The sequence below is a fragment of the Strix uralensis genome, chromosome 13, assembly GCF_047716275.1.
Source record: "Strix uralensis isolate ZFMK-TIS-50842 chromosome 13, bStrUra1, whole genome shotgun sequence".
In the NCBI taxonomy this organism is placed as follows: domain Eukaryota; kingdom Metazoa; phylum Chordata; class Aves; order Strigiformes; family Strigidae; genus Strix; species Strix uralensis.
The window spans coordinates 18,089,711-18,112,017 of NC_133984.1; the positions used below are offsets into that span (position 1 = coordinate 18,089,711).

The following is a 22,307-nucleotide window of genomic DNA, read 5'->3' on the forward strand; positions in this document are numbered from 1 at the left end:
TACTTGCAACCTATTGCCTATTCCCTTCCTTCCACTCAAATAATTGTTTTTTCAGGTTTCATAGATACTTTGCTCTAATGTTTCAAATCTTATGATTTACAGTGTAATACATTGTCATTATCTCAGACAGCCCCATCTGAAGATAGCTTACTACTTTTTATGGAGTATGTATTAAACCTTGACAATTCAAAGGAGTGTTTTCATTTTCTTCATGCCCTGTTAGTTGACTCAGTATTTGTTTCCATATCTTGCTTTTTTGGTCTTTAGGGTTTTGTTTTTTTTTTCTGGTGTTTACTATTCATTTTCCCACTTCAGTCAATTTCCCAAATAAGAAGAAAAAACTAGATGTTAAATAAGGATTTTTGCCTAACATTATTTCTCATCCTCCCTATAGTCTGTTACAGTCCTCATGGATAAACCATCGGACACGCTTGTTTTGAGAAAAGTTTTGCATTTAGATTACCCAAGCATTAACATTTTTTTCTGTCTAAATATCAAAACTTACCGAATTTTTATTTTGTTTCAAAATGGGTTTTTTTAGTCCTGTTTTGTGCTTCAGTATTTTACATATTTGCTTGTTCCTTCCTTTTTTAAATCAAATTTCTTTCTAGTTCCTCTAACCCATTTAGCAGTGTTGGCAGTAAGGTTAATGCTGTGCTGAATGGACTGAAATCTCCCTTCACTGCACTGGCGATGAGCCAAGTACTGTGGAAGAAGACAGCTTAATTTAAGCAATCTTATCACCATGGTAATAGCTCCTCTAAGGGAACAGTGAGGTACCAGACCATGAACCTGAGGTTCAATTATCATTAATTTATATAAAACTTTTAAGTACTAGAATAATAAGAGAAGTATTTGGGGTTCAAGGCAGTTACGATTTTTAGTTACTATTCAGCAATATTTCAGAGCCCTAAAGTTTGACTATGACTCTGTACACTTAAAAACTTTGAGAGTTTGGAGTTTGAGAAGTTTATTCAGCTCATCATATAGATGAAGTCATTCCTTTCTATATTATGTAGTTATCTGAGGTGCACATTGAAGACTATCTGGATGGATTTTTTCCCAAAAATATCATCTTGCTCATAATTCCATTTAGTATAGGGGAGATCTTGACAACTGTCACTTATCAAGAGATTTATCCTGTACTATGGTTCTCCCTCGTTCTTTTTTAATCAAGCTCATAATTATTTGTGCTTTTCAAAAACTACATTGATAGCCTTTCAAATCACAGAAACCTGTACATACTCGCTTTCTGTTTAAGCTGGAGTAGTGCTAAAAGCAGAAATAATGAAAGAAAAATGCATATATAAATACACCCTCACAGGGTTCAGTGTGAGCTCTTGGAAGGTTTGTTCTTTCTCCTTGGTCTCTTCATTTGAGCACCTTGTGAATCTTGCCCCCAGTGCAGAGATACAGAAAGCACTTTTGTGCCTTCCTCTTTCCCAGTTCAAGGTTTCCATAGCAAACAGAATGGTTTTTACAGCTCCCAAGGCACACAGGTGTTAATGATCATAAACCACCAAGCAGGGACACAATTACTATTTGAGCAATGCAATTCATTAGGAACTTGTTTGCGAATGGAGCCTACTCCTGAGTTAAATGACCAGACTTGTGATTATTCCAAGAATAAATGCAGAGGAGGGCTTTGTTTATGATCTTTCCTTCAAATCATTTGGTCAGTATTTACTATTATGACATTTCACTTGTATTTTGTCATTTTCTACCTAATTAAACAATAAATCTAACTTATAGAGAGGCTGACCATATTAAAAACAGACACATGGCAAGGGTTTTAAATTCAGTCCAAGTCCCATGTGTTTTTCCTGCACAGCAGAAAAGATCTAAAAATATTTAAGAGTTCTGAATTGTAAAAGATAAATTGAAAACTGTAAATATGACCATGAACTTAAAATAAAAGCTGTAAATATGACCCTAAATTTAATAATGCGAGAATGAAAGCATCTTTTATGGAAATAAAAATATAAACATTTTGTCAGCTACAATGAAGTACAATTTTCATGTCAGCAGCAATGGCACTTGAGGGTCCTTCTTCTGAATAATTTGAGATTCAGTCACTAAGGACAATAAGGCGATTTAAATTGTTCGTATAGTCCACTGTATTTTTAATTTGGGAGAAGCTCTGATGTGGGCTTCCTTGGAACAGTGAGATAGTATTTGTATGTGTAAGGTTTTTTTATGCGGGCTTAATATACTAACTTGAACAATCACGCTGCAGATACTATTCACTCATTATTTTGAATAATGGAACAGTAGATATAGTTAGAACTAAAAGTAAAGTTATGTTGTTATTTTATGGCTACCAATGGGAAAGCAGCCTGAAAACTTGAAACAAACTAAATATAAATTTTGAGAGAAAGATAATTACAGGTTAATACAAAGGTTCTAGCCTGATTTGGATAACAGAAACTGTGAGAAAGGGTCACGGAAATGCAAGAGATGCTGTCTTTTTGTTTCAAAGAAAATCACATATATATGTGTAATGTTATTACCCAGAAATGTGTATCTATCCCCTGGATAGCTACTTCTAGGAAATCTGTTTTGGAAGACTAGATAGTATTCACCTAGTTAATGTGATACACCTCTTGTCAAATAAAATTTGTGTTATTTGTCACAATAGCTATGCAGCTTGACTTTAGACCATATGTATGTGAGTGTAGGTATTTGATGGTAGACTCAAATGCTGTTAGTAAAAGTCAGTATATGCATGAATACCCGTAGGAGGAAATTCATGGCAAAAAGAACTGTGGGGCAACTACTTCTACTTCAGTTGTCTCATTCTTTTCTTTGTTTTAAGTCATGCTTCTAACCACAGAATATAATCAACAAAATTACAATGCTGGTATTTTTATCCTCCTTGATTCATGGCTTCAAAGTACTCTGCAAATATTACATACTATTCTTCATATAAGTTTTGTAAATATTATTGTAAGTACTATTGTTCTCATTTTCCACATCAAAAATTTAAAAGTTGCGGAAAAAAATTAGAGCAAACCACAAGCTTATTCCTTCCTTACCCCATGAATCTCCATGTACATTGATCAGTTTTATTCAGCTGTTGTTTGAGTTGAAGTGCTAAAGGAAAGTTCTAAGCCACAGAAAAGCACTTCTGAAAACTACTGGATTAGTATAGCAACGTCACTATGTATCATAATGATAAAGCTCATACTGATCTATACAAGAGTAATTTATGCCCCCAGTGTGGTAGGTTGGTTGGTTTGTTTTTCACTAAATAGCCAATGAAACCAGAAGACAGTTGTATTTTGGACAACTGTTCCATTTTAGAAACTGGTTTTGATTGATTTTGGCACTGTCCTGTATTTATATAATTGTTGTCACAGATTTCTGCCAGGGACTTGAAGGTTTAGTCACCTGGCTAACAGGCTTAGCTTGCCTACAGCAACAACAGACAAGTGAGTCAGCATCATGTCACTTGTTGTTCTGTACTGAAGCAAAAAGTGAAGGATACAGATTCTTTTCACATCTTTTCACATCCAGGGTCACAGGGCTAAATTTTCAAACACAATGTAAAGAAAACATGAGTGAATAAAAGGAAGCAATTCTATGTGAATGATTCAAAAGGCAACTCCAGCTCAAAGAGAAATATTAACAAAGCAGTTCTGTTCCCAAAGACAAATCCCTATGGGGTTTCAAATATATTTCAATTATACATGTAAAAATAGAATGATAAAATCAATAGTTTTCATGTCCATTTCCCTCTGTTTCACCCATGAGTATTCTTGTTCCTACAGTTCTAGTACACAAAAAGGTAAAATAAGGCAGATATAATTATAGGGCAGATTCTATCTATAATTTTAATTCATGTCTTATATTCACATAGAGTTTTCCTGGGTTGGTTTTCAAGGTGAGGGTATAGTGCATGTATCTTTGTGGTCAAATAGGTGTCTTGTTTTTATACTATATACTTACCTTAGACTAGGTGTTTTGTTTTTATACTGTATAGTTTGCTGAGTACCATATGCAGGATTTATAAACAGAGGTCCATATTCTGATTATTATCTCAGTTTAGAAGTTTCCTTTTTTTTTCCCTTCCCACTTTGGGTAAGAATAGAATGGATAGAAAATCAGGAAAGAGCAAATTTCTGCTTCTTCCCACTGTACCAGGAAATATTAACTGACTTAAAAGGGTCAGGTAACAGTGGGGTCGTGGTTGATGTTTGCCAAAGTGGGTGGGCAATTGTATCCGTTCCAAATCCCTTTTTGGCTATGTGTTTTCTCGTTATGCCAAAAATCGGAATCCTTCTTATGTTTCAGCTACTATGCCTCTTAAAAATTCCCATTGCACTTCTGTTGACATCTAAAAGAATTACTTCAATTGCCTACTTAAACACTGGTATACAGTTATATCTATTATATGCAGTTATAGAATTTAGTTGAAAATGATAAATTTAAATAATCAAACTGAAGACTTCTTAATTTTTCTATCACATAGCTATGCAGCAATATGTAACACTTTAAGTAACAATTTCTTGAATGTGAAACACGTACAAGTACAAATGTGTTCCTACTTGGTTTATCCAGGAGAAATGCAGACTAATTTTTTGGCCAAGGTATTGCAAGATTTGTATTTCTACTAACTCACCCGGTGGTTCACTTTCAAATCTGCTTTTGTTCTTCATTTTTTTTCTCTTACAAACCTGTAGTTTTTAATTGAAATGGAAGGAAGACATGTTAGAGGTACAATGAAGGTGGATTTCTAAGCCTACAGACACTAGGCACATGGTAAATACATAGGACTTACAGAAGTCATATCAAGCCCTTGACAAAGTTGAGAGACATTACTACAGTACTGGAATATAAAAATATTTTCTCAGAATTTAATTAAGGAATTCTGTGTGGGGTTGGTCTGGTTTCTGTAATAGCGTTACATTACCGCCACATGAATTCAGGTGGGATGTTGCTTCATGTGTAGCTTTTATAAGACTTAAATTACCATAAGAAGCCGAAAGTACATAACAAAACATTCTGATAGAGAAGGGTGCAAAGAAAGAAATGAACTCCAGTTCTCTGACCTTCTCCTAGCTGAGAATTCATCGGTTTTGTATGAACTGCACTCTTAGAGTTATGTGCCATTCCTCTTGAGGTTGGACAAGAGCACTTAGATGGGTCACATGAAACTGCTTCCTTACAGAAAGCAAGCTATTCTGTGATCAGCAGGACTAAGAGGTCTAATTTCATGCCTTCTGTCACCTGAACTCCCCAGTATCTCCCTTCCCTCAGTCCTTATCTCTTTACTGGGCACAGCAGTGTAGCAGGTTTAGACCTAGGTATTGATCAGCCAGCGTGTATTCTGCCTCATTAGCCACTGTGTGCCGTGCTGGATGGGTGGCTAGCGGGGCTTAGAAAGGCCCAAGAGCTGAGTTTAGAAACTCAGAAACTTTAGAAAGCCCCTCATTGGGGCTTTTGCTGGTTTTGTTGGGTTTTTTAGGGGTTTGGGGGTTTTGATCACACCCCAGCCAACCCCGATTTTTGTCTGGTAGGATCTTCTTCCAGTTAACTTCGCTTGAGAGGATTCAAAGTTCAAAAGTTTAACGTTTATAGAGATGAACAAGTGGACAGATAGGTAAACAGACATTGTGGTTACCTTAAAGAGGGAATGTTTTCCAACTGCCTCTTTTATATGTGAAATTGTTACTGAGCCTTTAATATTTACTTATGTATTGGAATTATCAGTGTAATAATATTAAGTTACTTTTATTTCACAAACAAATGCATTACAGATTATGTGCTGTATTTCTCTTTTTAAGAGAATATTACCTTCTTTATGGAATTTTTTTGTGACATTTTTGTGAACTTTTACAATTTCCCCACTTGGAACAAGCGATCTTATCAATCATCCTTATAAATTCTCTGATTTTTCTTGTGTTCCCAGTTTACCAAAAAAAAAAAAAAAGCCTTAGCTTTTCTCTTAGATCGAATATTAAAGCACACACCAGGCGCAGTCACATCTAAACTTTTGAACTGCAGTTTTTATTATTTTGCTCTTTAGAGAGAGCACCTGATTTTATAGAATTGATAGCAACAGTTTAGCGTGTCCTAACGTCCTTTGGGAACAGTGGTGTGCTCAGACAGATGAGCCGTCTCAGTTTATGAGAACACAGTCACAGTCTAGCTTTGGAAATTTGTCTTTGTGCCACCAGTGTTTTTCAAATTCTATAGAAGTGTCTTTGGATACTCAGTATACTCTCCCAAAAATGGAAGGCATAAACAATTGTGATTTTTAACGTTTTCTCAACATTATTTCCCTAGTAGCTCAGTTTCAGTGTCTCAGTTTCAGTTCAGTTCAGTGTCTCAGTTCAGAATCTCAGTTTTATTACAAGTTAGAGCTATGTAAATTCTCCTCTGTGTGAATGGAGTCATCTGTCTAAAAGGGTGTGAGCTGGATCCAGCTTCTGGGCACTCTTCTGCTAATAAAGAAATCCCTCTGCAAACTAGCATTTTACTGTCAGGCTGTGAAGCCACATTTATAAATCCCTATGCAAGAGAATGAAATTATTCCTGGCTATTGATTACAAGGCTATTAGAGCCTTAATAATAACTTTCAGTTCAGCATTTCCTTCCCTTTACCTCTGATATCTTTGAGCTATGCACCATAAAGGACAATCAATACTGCCAATATCAGACCATTCTGCTGTAATTTCCAAAAAATTTAAATGAGGAATTATCAAATAAGTAGGTTTTTGTCGTCATGTCTTGAAAATGTAAAGCAAGTAGAGAACTATTGACTGTTTATATTATTTGTGAGTATACAAGTGTATACATATGCTTATATATAACAACACATTTATTATTTTATATGGCGATTTTGCTTCTGCTTCCTTGAGTATCAGTCGGAGTTGTGCCGTGACATTCTTTCCTACCAAAAGTCTTAAGTGACTATGTATCTTGTCAACTGCTGACTGAAAGTAAGGCTTCATGTACGTGCAAAAGCCTTCATGTGTGACAACAAAGCATTGAAGCTAAAATAACCAACTGTAGTCTCATGCCTGATATGAAGGAAGCAGATTTATATAGTCCTGTAGACAGTTACGTTACTTCATCTGAATTTATTATTTTACTATATTTGAGTTTAGAAGTTTTGAACTTCTTACAGGTTACTTACAGGTAACATTACCATGTTCAGAGCATTGCCATCTATATAATGTGTATGTATCTACAACTGTGAAAGTCAGTGGGAAAGAAAACCGGAATGTGTTACCTTAATATAATGCCAGGTTGCTGTACTCATTCAGATTCAGTTCTTCTTTTTTTGTCTGAGTGCTGTTTACTTGGGTAAGTATGAAGTAGGAATAACTAGTACTCAACACAAAAAATTCATTCTCGTGGTTTGTCAGAGGACTCCTGATACGTAGGCACTGTAATCTGTAATGCAAGCTAACCGGTATTCTCGTTTACCTTCCTTTTCATGTAACTGCCTGAATAAAAGGCCCTTTAAAAGATAAAACTGCTCTGTAATACCTTTTTATTTTCTATAATCTGGCATTTTGAGAACTGTAACCTTTCTTTTAAAATCTTATAATGGAAATACATAATATCATACTCATTACACCATTTTAGCAATTACCTTTTCAGGAACTAGTATTTACAATATTCTTAAAGTCAAATGTCACAGTATAATCATGTTTCATACTCTTGAGTGTTTGATCCTGTGTACATCCCGCTGTGAATCCATCAAAGAAATTCTACCAGCATGGATTGATTGATCCATATATGTATTCAAAACCTTGTCTTGTGCCTTGCTGAAGGTGTAAAGGCACATCTGTCATTGGGAAGATTCTGGACCATGTCGACATTGGCCAGTTAAATTCATCTGTGAAGTGTGTCTGTGGCTTTTGGCTTGCAGGCATCATAGTGCCACATGACTCTAAATGCAAGATCCTCCTTCAATTTTGGCAGAAAAAGATGAGGGGCAACTTGCACCCCCAGCACAAGTGGCATGGCAGTACTTGCCTGCGGTCCGCAGAGCACTTGCACAGCTCTCAGCTGATGGAAGAACAGAGAAGTGGGTTGTACAGAAACCAATAGCAGCAACAGTCACAGATGCTCTTGCTCAGCTGGGAGCCCGTATGAATGGGACACAGTTCAAAGCACCTGCACTGCAAGTGGTCGTTGCTTCACACCAGTGTCTGGCTCCCAAAGCAAAGAGCCGTCAAGCTTGGGAGAGTTGATTGCTGTTCTCTAGGAAATGCCTTCCTGAGCTGGGGTACTCAACAGAAAGGCTACAGAGGTTCAGGCTAAAACAACACTCTAGTGGCAGCCCTGTGGCCAAGGCAGTCCTTGGTCTTGCAAGCTGTGTAATATCAGTGCCCTTTCGCTTGCTTTCTCAGCTCAGACCTTGTGGCTTGAGACAGAGAAGCACTGAGATGCTCTAAACTTCTTTGGCCGCATGCTTTGGTATGAGATTTAGATGTGCTCCTGTCAGAGAAGAGTGCGCTGAAGAAGCTTACTCACTTAAAGGAAGGAAGGTCCAAAGAAAGTTGGTGTTTCCAAATAAACATGTGGTTGGTATGGTCAGCCTTGAACATGTCCTTTTTTGACACAATTTCTGAGCACATAGCACAGTAATTATTTAATTGCACAGTAATGTTTAAAATTAAATATCCTTTCCCTAATTCTCTTGGAGAGCATGTGCCAGTCCTAAAAAACATCCATCTTCCTATAGACAACCACTCTGTATTTCCACACCAGAGCCTGTTCTGCAAGGCACATTTCTGTACCTTATTTTTTTTGTGCTAATGTAGGTCTTTGCTGGTTTTTCTTGAAGGCAATCAGTCTTCCAAAATATGCTGAAATAGGTCTCCAAATGAAGTCTTTCTTAGTATGTTTGAGAATCACCACAGTAGGCAAAAGCATTTGAAGAAAATCTGCTCTTAAAATAGCTCAATTAAGGATACTAAAGAAATTGTACTCACCTATACGGTAACTACAGTCCTTCAAAATGGATTATCCTTGTAGATTTTCCACTAAGTAGTCACCTTTCTCTCTCTTTTTTTTTTTTTCTTTTTTGTTTTTTCCTATATGCTGGAGAGAGTCCAAGTAAAAATATTCAGAGTGATAGTGGCTTCTGCACGTTTTTTGTACTCTTGGTGAGATAAACCCAGCTGTGTGTTTGTGGAGGGAGTGGGTACTGCTGGCAGCAATTCCCATGTCTCAGGCATGCCTAGGTAACGAGGCACACAAGCGCTGCTCATTTTGGAGTACCCCCAGGTTAAGGTTTTTCCTTAAACATTACTCTGAATCACTGGGAAGATAGTTTAGAATTCATTTACATTATATTGTTTCACTAAAAAATTGCTCAAAATCTTGTGCTGTGGTTAAGAAACTTCCACTACAGAGGGTGTTCAAATACATATTTCCCTGTCTTTTGATATTTTCTGTGGATATGTGCAGTATTTATTATACAGTGCTTATATAGTTTCTTTCACTTCTTAAATCACAAAGTGGTTTTTACAATGTGGTTCTTTGTCTTCTTTTCGTAGGCATTTCCTATTTAAACATGGATCTGGGTCTTCAGCTATCTTCAGCGCTGCCAGTCAGAACTATCCTTTAACATCCAATACTGTTTACTCTCCACCTCCTAGGCCTCTTCCTAGAAGTACCTTTTCCAGACCTGCCTTCACTTTTAACAAACCTTACAGGTGCTGCAACTGGAAGTGCACTGCTTTGAGTGCTACTGCTATTACAGTTACCCTGGCATTGTTGCTAGCCTATGTTATCGGTAAGCCTCTCTTTTCTATGCTGAATTATTCTTTACCTTTTCTGTTCTGTTGTCTTGCTTGCTTTTACGCTAATACAAATCATGTTTTACTAATAATGTTTGCCATTGGGTGCTTTGTAAATTCTGGCAAACAAAATGCTAGGTTGGCCAGAGGTTGAATACAACATGGAATTCTCATTAACTTTCTACTCTGTTAACCTTGATGCTGCCTAATAGAGAAAGAAGGATTATTCAAGATGACATGTTTATACTAGCAGAGGACTCCTACTGATTTTAATTGCTGTGATATTTTTCTTAAATTAAACATTTGATTTTCATATTAAGCGTTGCAACATTGTTGCTCTTAAAGAATTATTAGGAAAAGACTGATAACCCTTCATTATATTTTGCCTTGCTACCTGTATTTCATTTCTTCAGTCTGATCACAATTTAAATCTTCCATTTTTTCCCCTTAATTCTTACATCATTGGCTAGAATGACAGCTAGCTCTAAAAATATGTAGTATGTTTTCTAAGGTGTATTTTGCTATCCCTTTACTGAATTATGTTTCAGCAAAATGTTACATAGATTGAAGTGCAGTTACTTAATTTCAAATTCGTCTTTGTAAGTACCTAAGTGCAATTTTGTTATCATGATTGATTGGCAGGATTTATCAGAGTAGCTAGAAATGCCTTCCTGTATTTTGGAAGATGGTTATATTGGAGGTGGGCTTGGAGTCAGTGTGATTACAATCGTACATGGCAGGGCGAGTCTTTGTGATTTACTATATGACATTTCGTCCGAACATTAATTGTCACATTGGTTTTTCAATCTGAATTGAAAATATTACAAAAGATTCATTATGTAGAATCTTAGAATGTGACTGTGGCTTCTGTAAACATGGGGAAAATAATTAATTTTTGCTTGTGTGACGTACTTTCTCACACGCACTCTTGGTTTGTTGATTTAGTTGCCAGTTCTCAGGTTGGGCAGGAGCCAGAGTATCTCCAGCATCTTATAGCTTGAATGGGAATAACTCTGGGTTTGCCTGAAAGAGTGGCTTGTACAAAGATACAAGTACAGATACCTCAAACCGATAAGGGACCACTAATTTTCTGTATTCTATGAATAAATGTCTTTATAGTGAAAATTATTACAATTTCAGTCATTTTTGGTTTCCACTGGGGTTTTTTTGTCCCATAGTGACAAAGTTCTGGTTACTGTCAGTGAGATGCTCATCAGGAGGGATTTTTTCTAACATCCTCGTCTAATGCATATGGGAAAGCAGATTTGATAATTTCTGCTGTGTGATTATTTGAAAGCACCTGAGGATCTAGTAAGCTACATTAATTGCAGATTTACATAACAGCTGGTGAGCATATGCCCTCAGTTAGGACTGGCTGTATAATTTTTGCAGCCTCATCTGTTTGGTACATATATATCCCACCCACACCATTTAGATTTTATCTGGATGAAGCACTGCCTGTTTCATCCCTGCTTAGATTTCAGTCTGCCACTGAAAAGTTTTTAACTTTCTAGAGATATACTGCTGCATGTCATCAGCCTGTGAAGGCTGTAAGCATTCCATGTCACTATGATTTAAAAAGCTCTATATGAATTTCCTGTAGACTCCTGTCTGTGTTTATCTTAACCTGGTAACATAAAGGTGTAACATTTTCTTTAGTTGGGCAGAACTAGGTAAAATGAAGATATCTTTGCATTTTTGTAAATTATTAGTATTTCTAGTTATGTTTTCTATAGCAAAATATAAATCTATGAACCAGAGATTCTAATTCAGAAAATCTTCCAAGATGCCATTATCTGCTCTTGTTTGCCCCAGAAGTTTTTCAGTTACTTTAGCTTTCCTGCAGATTCAGGTAGTATTAGTTAGCTTATTCCAAATTAATATTCATGCTGCCTGTTTCTGGTTGGTTAAATATTTAAATAAGTTCATGGTCTGTTCTTATGAGTCAGGTACCTTAGCTCTTTCCCTTTTGTTAGGTATGAATAATAGCATATAAACTATCTTCAAAGTTCACTTGCTCTGTAGGGTTTCATATTTGCATATCTTTTCATGTCAAAATGTAAATGTGCATGTTTTAAATAAGAGTAGTTGAATATGCAAAACCAGGCTGTATGTTACACTCTGAAGTTAAAATTCACTCCCCAAGTATTTTCTCTTTGCTCACCATGATTCGGGTCCCTCAGTCATCACTCCAGGCAGGTTTTCTTCAAGTCAGAGGGAATTATGTCTGAGCAATGGCTACAGACTCAGGCCCAAATCACAAAACAAAACTCATTTTAATTTCAGGATCAAACTTAACCTGGGATCAGCTCAGTGGTTGTTACTGGAAGAATAAGGGAGACTTTGTAAAGGCAAACTTATTTTCATCATTGTATTTTATGGCATAGTCTGCATTAACTTACAATGAGCTGCAATTTCAGGCCAAATGAATGTAGGTCAAAATTTAACATTAAGCTCTTTCTTCCACTTATCTAATAACTTAAATGTGCTTTCTCAAATATCTTGTACTGCCGTTAGATGCATGAGCTACATGTTACTGTTAAAAATAGACCCAAATCTCAGCCTCAACTCAGAACATTCCCAGAGTCTTGCAAACCCAAAGTTTATTCCAGATCAAAAATTTGCAAGTGGCTCTTATATTTGTAGTGAATGGAGGCCTGTGCCAGAGTGCTCTTAAGGCATGATTTCTTTTCAGTCAAAAGGTAAAGTAGCAAAATGGTTTTGTTCTTTTATTTTTCAGTCTCTCCCTATTATCAGTGAGACTCACTAGAGAAGCTTTTACTTGAGAACACATACTTCTGTATTTTCTCTCCTTTGAACTACTAGTGAGTTAAAAAAAATTTTTTTCTTCATGTTTCCACTTTTGGCCTATAATCACTATGTTTGTTATTTGGCCCTTTCTGAAATAAATTTGACTATTATATGGACAGTAAGGAAATTATAGAACCCTGTAAATGGTTGTGTAACAGCTGATTTATTGAAAATCTTTAGTCATAATATTTAGTTTGTGAAGTAAAACATATTTTTCACTTCAACAGGAGTAATTCCTGTGAATAGGTTCTAAAGTCATAGTAGTTACTCCAAAAAAAACCTCATTTCATAAAGTGGATGTTTGGTCTCCACACTGTAAATGTGTAGAATTATTTTCTATTGAATAAAGGCATATATTCTTTTATTGTTCTTCTGTACTTTCATTTATGTTGAGAACTATAATGCGTTTCTGGCAGGCTGGAGCACAAATGCTTGAATTTGCCCACAAAGAGGGCAGTTGGGACACCCACCAGGGAGGTGATGTTGGTGCATGTCATGGGTGCATCCAGGGCTGCAGCAGCCTCACCAGTGGTTCCCGAGAGCCTGGCCAGGGCTGTGGGAACTGGGCAGAGCATTCGGTTACGGCAGAGTGAAATTGCTGGTGGAATGAGAGGCTGACTAGGGAAAACAAGTTATCTGCTCTTTAGACAGCAACGTGAAATGGGCAAAATCTGCCTGCTAGCACTCACTGTGTCTGGAGGGCACAAGAGCTGTGTGTGTTTTAAAGATTTATGCAAATGAATGCTCAAATTTAAAAACAAAAAGTCTTGAGGGAAAATTCTTGAAATCCGGTTACCTTAAAGTTTTTCTATTTTAAAACATTGTAAAAAAAGATTGTAAAACAGAAACTGATAAATCCCTGGCTATGTGTTGATGTATATTTCTCTGGCATGAGGTGTTTGAAAGGACTGAGCTGGATCTGTGTCACCAGTCTAGGCTCAGATATTTACAGAGATGGCATCTTGCAAAAGGAAAGTATGGAAAAGAAAACTGAAATTTCTGTAACACTTTTTAAATAGTTTATTTTATCTGGTAAGTACGATGGGGACTAGCAGACACTGTATACATACTGATATCCAAAAGCTATAATGTAGAGTCTAAATTATCACATAAAGACAAGAACATAGCTGTTTGATTCAGTGCAGTCAATAGTTGTTTGTTCATCTATTGGTCTGTGTTGCTATAAAGAGTATAAAATAGACTACCATTGTGGAATGGTATAGTAAATATTCTCTTTTTTTAATTTTATCATAATAAAAAACTAAGAAGCCATCAGCAATTAAGAAATCTGAACAAAAATTTGAAAGTAAACAAGACAAATACAAGTGATAGAATAAAAAATACAGTATTTTTTCTGTACTTTTTCTGTAATTTTTCAGCACCACGCCATTTTCTTTAAGTACAATACAGTGTTTCATGTAGCTGCTCATCTAGACAGTTATTTTTAGCCCATTAGTAAGTAGGATTTTTCTTCCATGCTACCTTACCATTTTATCAGCAGCTGATTTGGACTTGCAAATCACTGGTCCTATTGATCAAAGGTGCTGAACTCCTACAGTTCCTATTGATTTCAGCAGGAGATGCAAATGTTCAGTGCCTCTGAAAATTGCATCCTATGTTCTTAGATTTAACCATCCCTGACTACAAAATGACTATTTTATATACAGATGAATTCACAAGTATGAATATGAAGTTGTCCCTATCCTTTATGATATTATCACTATTTATGAGTATGCACTGGAGATGGTTGTTGGGTGTTAAATTATATACATATGGAGGGTGAGGAAATTAAAACCTCTCTGCTGTCTGCCATTGTGACCTGTCATTTCCCACACTGTGTACAAGGTAGAGGGGTGGTGGTTTTCACACTGGGAAAGGCCAGGCCAAATTTTAAGGACGTATGTATCTCATTGCATAGATTTATCATCCAAGTAGGAGAATTGCAGGAGAGGAGGGTTTATTTCTATTCTCAGGTATAAAAATATGTTAGGTGTAAAGAGAAGACTGCTTAAGAAAGAGGAGAATGCTTGAGAGTTAAGATGGCTGTAACAAATATATGGAAAAATCTTTATTTTGTGAAAGGCCATATATGGTCCAAAATAACTTATCACTTCAGTATGGTTTTTTTAAAAAAAAAAATTCTTAAGACTGAATCAAATATTAACAGTCTCAAATTTTCAAATTTGGTTAGAGCAGAATCACATAGCGTTTTATTTACAAAATGAGCTTACAAAAGAAGAACACTGCTTCTGCGGGTCAGGATCAGAACTTTGATTCTGACTCTTATTTGTGTTCAGGTATTTTCACATTGCTTTACCTTCACTGGAACTGAGGCACTAATGCACCCATGGCTTCACGCCACAGTGAAATCCAGTTTTATAAGCAGAACCTGCTAGCAGTTATAGAAGATAAATAATTTTCTGGCACTTGGTCAGAGCAGGTGCAGAAAGAATAGTCAGCTGCTGATATACATTCTATTACAGCTCTTCTAAAGTCTAGGCTTCAGGGGGATGATCTACAGAGATTTTTGTAAAATAAATGGAAACAGCAGAGAAAGCTAAACAAAAGCCTTTAGTGGAGGTCAGCAATTTGGAGAGACTTCACATTTGTAGGATTTTTGTCCTCTGAAGTTCCGTTTTGCAGGTTGATAAGTACTTATTGCACAGGACTTTTTGACATCTCCTCACTACTGAGAGTCTCTTTTGCACTGGAGCCAAGCCTCTTATTCATATTCTGCCAAACATGTAGCACAGGAGTTGACAAGCTGTGCTTACACAGAAGGTAGATAAGAATAAATTAAATTAGATCATTGGCTTCGTAGCAGATGGCAGGTTAATCCAGTTTACAAAGCGAGTTTTGAAAAAAATGCTTATATATTTGTGAATATTTACTCGAGTATGCCACAGAATTGCAGAGACTGTTAGTTTATCTGGAAGTGTCAGTTTGTTTTATTTAAATGTTGAACAAAATAAGCAATCTGGACATTTACTTCAGAGGTAAAGACCCAAGCTTTGGTTCCAAACAGGACCCAACTGATTTCACTTACAGCAGTAATGTGAAGCAACCAAAATCCTGCCTATGGGTAGAGAAAATTCCTTAGGCAGCATAAAGTCACCCTAGCTTTTCATCTCCTTGTTCCATGAAGGAAATTTATGGGAAGGGTAGAAGATATAGGCTTTTAATTTATCTTTTCTGCAAGAGATCTGTTAAATATATTAGCCAAGAAAAGCTCTGTACTGAGTAGAATCTTCTGTATTCAAGAGAAAGGACATTTAAAGTTACCCTGAGCAGCTCCACTGTGCAGCCTGGCCAGGACAGGGTGACTGAAGAAGCAGCTTAGTTTCACCATAATCCTGTGGCATCCTCCAGTCTCTTTAGCTCCACTGACTACAGAGTCCTCCAAATTTAGCATCTCCAATAATATCCATAATGCATGTTGTAAAGAAAAAAAAAAAAAAAAAGTGTATGTCCACTTTTGTGTTCCAATTTTATCTGAAACTTTGAATTAAACAGGGCTACCTAATAAAATATAAATAGGTATGGTGACATCTGTTGTATAAGCTCTATCTCCAAACATTATGTAAAGAGGGTCAAATTTTGCCTTCAGATATATTTTCCTGCCTCCGGATCACCTCAGTGAATGCAATGTACAACTCAGCTCATAGCAGAATGTAACTCATAAATAACACAGAGCAAAGTAATAATGTAATGATAGAGGGGGGAATATACTGGCGGTTCAAGCAAGCCAAGAAAGAGTATCTTTTCAGATGAGCTTTGCAGTAGGATGGAAGAACCAAGGAAACAGAGAAATCAAGTTGGAAGTTCAAAAATGCCAAGTAAAGAAGCACGGTTGCTACCCACAGGGAAAATATTGTCACTCATTTTTCAGTCAAGAGGTTCAGTTGTGCCCAGATGAGGGGATGTTATGGGCTGATACTCTGGTGATTCACCACAGCCCCTCCTAACTTAAAGTATGAATTTTGCAATTGTGGAGCATACTGATCCTGCTAACAAGCTGTTTAATGGCCACTTGCCTGATAGTCCTTGGTTTTGCTTGAAACTGTAGCAGTTCACCAATGACCTTACACACCCTACTAGTAACTGAGGTATTTTAGGTGCTGCAAAATGCAGGGTATCTGATTGCAGAATTTTTCTGGAGCCAAGTAGGCAGACCCCCAAAGTAGCTTTTGCTTTTTCTGTAATGCCAGTGTAGTTATGAAACCTCAAAGGCTGTTTTTTGTGTTCTGTGGGAACTTGAGCTACATCCAGTAATGCATCTTTAGTCATAATGGTGGGGTCTGGTATTGTTAGTCAGCAGCTAGCTGACTCAAAAGTACTGCAGTCAAGATCTTTCTGTGTAAACATCATTCTTGAAGGCTGAACTTTGATGAAAGGGCAGAGACCTTCATCAGAAAGTGAATCTCCCTCCTTTTTACCCAGTCCCATTCTAAGTTGGACAGGTGATGGTGTCATCTTCTGCTTGATCTGTGGAGTCAAGTCTTATACCTGGGCACTACACATGGGAAATACAGCTTAGAATCTTACAAGTGGAATTATGCTGTGGGAAATGTCATTGTGGCCCACTGTTGAATTCCACTGCATTTTCTTTGCCCCTTTGTGTAAAAGGGGAAAAACAAAAGCCAGAAATCCACTAGAAAAATGAAAGAGAATGACTCAAAAGAGTTCTTTTGAGCTTTTCAATAAAATTCAGCGCATGCCTACTTATTTCTAAAGAGATTTGAGAGAGAGATTTGAAAGTTCTTTTTAATCTTATTTGGGGAAATAGCTGTATATTTAAAACATGATGTACATATGTTGTAGGAAACACAAGCTTTGTAGGAATTATGTATACCCCAGGTAAAAGAAAAGTATCACAGAAAATGAACAGGCAAGGTAAGGCTCTGTGTCTGCTAAATAAACATTAATTATTCCCTGTAGTTAACTTTGGAGAAAGGTATCACTTAGAATTAACAGCTTTACTGGTGTATGTGGTCTGGTTATTACCAGAGTGACGCCTGGATCTGAAGGTAATTTCTCAAGAGCTATAGCTAATGTAATGAAAATCAGATTGATTTTAAGATTGCAAGATGACCAGGTTTCTGCAGTGGTAGGAGTCATTCATTTTAATTCAAGTAGACCTTATTTTCATAGCAGTGTGCTTTGTTGTTCACTCACTCTTGTGCATTAACGTGAAGCTGGTCTGCCAGTATCCCATGTCACCTCCCATGGACGAGAAGTCCGAGGCTGGCAGAGACCATCATCTCTACAATGCAGTTGGTGTTTCTCAGGGAGGAAACTGACTGTCAAACATACATACAAATAGTTTTGCTAGCTTGCCAAGCTTTGGCACGAACTATAAAAACAGCAGCACTTCCCCAGCCTGAAGGAAGACGAAGCAAGCAAGCTATTCAAATTGGTGTGAATGGATGACAAAATGCATAGTGTATGTAATCTGGAAAAAAAATATAGCAAGAAAAAATGTGCGTTACATATTCAGTCCTTGCTTTGTGATGTACCCTCTGCAGCATGTGCAAATGCTGTCTTAGGAAATTAATAATAGCAACAATGGAAATAGCATAAGAAAGCAACTAGATTGTATTCATGATTCTATAACCACTAAAAGTTTATTGATGTGGGCAGTTATGTTTTGCTTCTAGTGTTGATCTGTTTCAAGTGGTGATATAATTATTTGCATTAGTATAAATGAAATATATATTCATTTGTTATTACTCCCATTGAACTTTGATCCTTTTTGTTCTTATTAACTCTTTAAATAATAATAATGTCCAGAAGCTCAAGCTAGGAGCAAGAGCTGTCTGCTGTAGAGATATCAAGGCATGTTGATTTTTGTTGTCCTGTATGTAGAAGTAATCTGTCTTGCATTAATAAGCTCAAAGATCACAGCTTAGGTCTGTGTGATCTGACTGCAAGACCCTTTTCAAAGTATTAGCACGGTCCCTTGGTGATTTCAAGTCCACAGAATATGAAGCAATCCAGGCAAGCCTCTGGCTTGAGATCTCACTACGAAACACCAGAGTAAGCTTCCAATATCTCTTCTGGGGAGTGGGAATTTACTGTCCAGTGGTGTGTCTCCAGAGCTCAGATTTGATAGTTAAGCAGTGGTTTGAGAATCAGTAAATTTGGCTCTCTTCACCTGATGCCAATGTAAAAAATACAAATGTGTCACAAGTACTGTCACCTCACTAATTCAATAGAAGTGCTCTCATTTGCTTGATTTGGATCATGTATTGGTGGCTGGGTCATCCAGAAGTGCACAGATCTGGAATTAATGATTGTAGATTGGCAGCTTTGCATTTCTCTGGTAGTTTTGGCAAGCTCTTGCCAGGAGCCCATTCAAGGCATGGGATTGTGCTTTATAATTTAACTTTTCAGCATGCATGGGAGGCTTGTGAGCAAACACACAGAAAATGGATAATAGACTGTAGGTTTCCTGTTTGTATTGAGATTTTTTCCCTTAAAGTATGTGCAAGTGCAAAAGAAAATAATGTACTTTCTAAATGCAAACCCCATTCTAGATCACACTTCTCCTGGGAGTTGCTGAGGTTCCTACATGGTTCCTTCCAGTACCTAAAGGGGTATACTACAAGAAAGCTGGAGAGGGGCTCTTTACAGTGGCATGTAGCATTAGAACAAGGGGTAATGGCTTTAAGCTGAGAGAGGGTAGATTTAGATGAGATGTAAGGAAGAAGTTCTTCCCTGTGAGGGTGGTGAGACACTGGCACAGGTTGCCCAGAGAAGCTGTGGCTGCCCCCTCCCTGGCAGTGTTCAAGGCCAGGTTGGACGGGGCTTTGAGCAACCTGGTCTAGTGGAAGGTGTCCCTGCCCATGGCAGGGGGGGTGGAACTAGGTGATCTTTAAGATCCCTTCCAACCCAAACTGTTTTATGATTCTGTTGTTCAGGAAGAGCAAATATATTGCCTTTGCGGCTCCCACCGTGGGCAGATCCTACTTAGTGCAAATTGCTGCATGTGGCTAAAGAGCCTGCTACTCGGGTTTTGCTCTTTATGTGACAATTTCAGCTCCTCTGTGGGGGGTGTCCTCAATCCATATTTTAGTGGGTCATCAGTCCTCCCTGCTGAGTTACTTCAATACTAAGGCAACCTCTTCCTTGGAAGAATTTGCCCTCCTCAGTAAGACCTAGGTAATTGCCTAGAATGACTGCAGTACTATCATATTAGGCTTAAAATAAGATCCTCTGTTGCTGCCTTTCTCCTACCATCCCTTGATGCCTTGAATCAGAAGCAACAGAAAGGAAAGCAGAAAAAGTGAATGGCTGTGCAGGCAATGTGGAGTAGGCAGCCCCCATGTATGGTAATAAGGATAGTTCATAATTTCATTAAAGGATTAATTTAGTAGATTTCCCAGTGCATACATAAATAACAACTCTATTTCTGTTGATATGTGTTGTAGAATAATTATATATATTATAATAATATATATAATAATAATAATATATATTTTCAATCTAGAGCCAGTTTTTTATTCACAGTGTAATTCTAGAGTAAATATATGGAGTCAGTGTTTTTACTAATGTTTAACCTAAATGAAAAGGTTTGGGAATGCAGTGGGCACAGTTTCATTTAGAACTGAGTTGGAAAGGTGAGAAGTTTTACTTCGTGTCAGTGCTTTAATCAACAAACTCTGAGCTCTTTGACAGTTGAAAGCTGAGGGACAGCATTGACGTAGCATTAGAATCTGTCACACAATACTAAATTCATTCAACTGTTATCCTTTTAATTGCAAGTATTTCCATTAATTGCTATAGAAATTCATCACCCTGTCCTGGCTGAGCTCCAAAAGTAAGTGTGGAAACTAATTAAACATTGAGTTTTAAGGTAAAATAGTAAATTGCTCATTAGACGCCTTGAAATTCTGATTTATTGCTAACAGAACAAAGTAATACTTGACTTTGCAGAAACTGGGTCATAGCATTCTTTCTTAGTCTGACTGAAGGTGCTGTAGCTTAGACATCAATTAATTGGTCTTCATTTTTTTGCAGCAGTACACTTGTTTGGTTTAACCTGGCAACTACAGCCTGTTGAAGGGCAGCTGTATGAAAATGGAGTTAGCAAAGGAAATAAAGGAACAGAGTCCATGGATACTACTTACTCACCAATCGGAGGAAAAGTTTCTGATAAAACGGAAAAAAAAGGTATGTGTGAATGAGAAGACAGACAGATTACAAATATTTAAACATTACAACTGTTCAGATTCTGTATTTGCTACAGTTTGACAGCATTTTGAGTTCAGGTTTTATCTTCTCTAGTAAAATTTTAGAACTGGTATGAAAAGCCCATAACCAGATTGTTTCCTTTAGCAGAACTCTCACTGAAATTAGCAACAGACCCAAGTCATTAGGAGAGTGATGTTCAATAGCAAAATAATCACCCTTCTTTTGTGAGAGAAGAGAGATTAGAGCGTTTGGTTTCTGTCTTAAGACAGGGGAAGTGAGACCGTGTTCACCTTGTTCCCTTTTGTGCAGAGGCCTTGATGCTGTGCCTGCCTTGCAGACCCAAGTCAATCTTAGGCAAAGTGAAACACTTTGTTCTGACACATCAGAATATGCAGAAGGGTAGAAATCTCAATGCTTTTAAAGGCAGCCAGTTCTTGAAGGCGTAAGCTAAAATACAGCATCCTGTCACATCCTGTCTTAACCAGTCATAGTGAATCAGCTCGTGGGAATCTGCTGAGGTTTCGCAAAGCGCCTGAGCCAGTCTGGCAGTTCCCTGCCAGGGGGACAGTCCTGCTGTGCCCCGTCTCTCTCCCTGCGCATCTCGGGGGGGTGTCCACATGCCCACTGCAGGGATTGTCTCATGCATGACCACGACACGTCAGTTCACTGTGGCAGCATAAAATGGCTTCATTAAAAAATGCGACTAGTCTTCTGCCATGTAAGTGGCTGAACCAGCTCTTTTGAAGGGGCAGAGCAGTACCAGAGCTGGCATAGGAAAGGAGTGGACTGTGCAGCTGGGAGTGTGAAACAGAGAGCAGGATTGTCTCTGAGATGCACGGTTCCTTTCTCTGAAGTCCTGTAATTTAACATTGTTAGATCACCTGCTCCAGTATTAGTTACAAGCTCTGGCCTATGCTTCCCACTGACCACCACGGTAATACTCTCTGACTGTAAGAAGCAGGTGGCCCTCCCATTTCTTTTTATGATACTCAGAAAAAGTGAATAAATCAGATTAGATCAGAGAAAAGTGAATAGGAGTAGAACATGAACCCTAGTCTTTCCAGTTGTTAAGAGGAAGGTGGAATTATACCAAGAGCTCTGCAATGACAGGAAGATTTCCAGACCTTCCAAATTTTAGCGCTGAGTCATGATCTGATTTTGTGTATGCCAGGTAAGATCTTTGACTCTAAATATGAGATACCATATGTTATACCAGTCCCTCCAGAAGGAAAATTACATCTCACATCAATAGTTTTACAAATCAGTGTGGCACAACTGGATAGAGATCATATTAGATAAATGAGCATAGAAATATATGTAAGGAGGCAACGATGCTGTTATCCATTCTTTTGTCCCTTAGAATAGATTGGTAGTGAATTGCAGTAAATGTTTTATACAATTTCGTATTTTTGTCCTGGTGCACCATGGAAAATATCTCAAATAGTTCTTCTCAGCTGCATTAAATCATTTTGTCAATATATTACAGATTTAATAAAAGTTCTTCCAAAGCACTTGGCTTCCAAAGGAGGATGTGCAGGAAAA

General features: G+C 37.4%; 1 protein-coding gene across 4 annotated transcripts in view; it reads left to right on the forward strand.

The window, feature by feature from the left end:
• The window catches only part of TENM1 (teneurin transmembrane protein 1), a 348,074-nt gene that overhangs the window by 187,753 nt on the left and 138,014 nt on the right, over positions 1-22,307 (forward strand). For 3 of the 4 annotated variants that reach the window (XM_074882528.1, XM_074882531.1, XM_074882532.1), the window contains 2 exons: positions 9,519-9,757; positions 20,592-20,744. In XM_074882528.1, coding sequence (XP_074738629.1) covers positions 9,519-9,757; positions 20,592-20,744 — 392 coding nt within the window. The remainder of the gene's footprint in view (positions 1-9,518; positions 9,758-20,591; positions 20,745-22,307) is intronic. The other variant, XM_074882530.1, reaches the window with a different exon arrangement.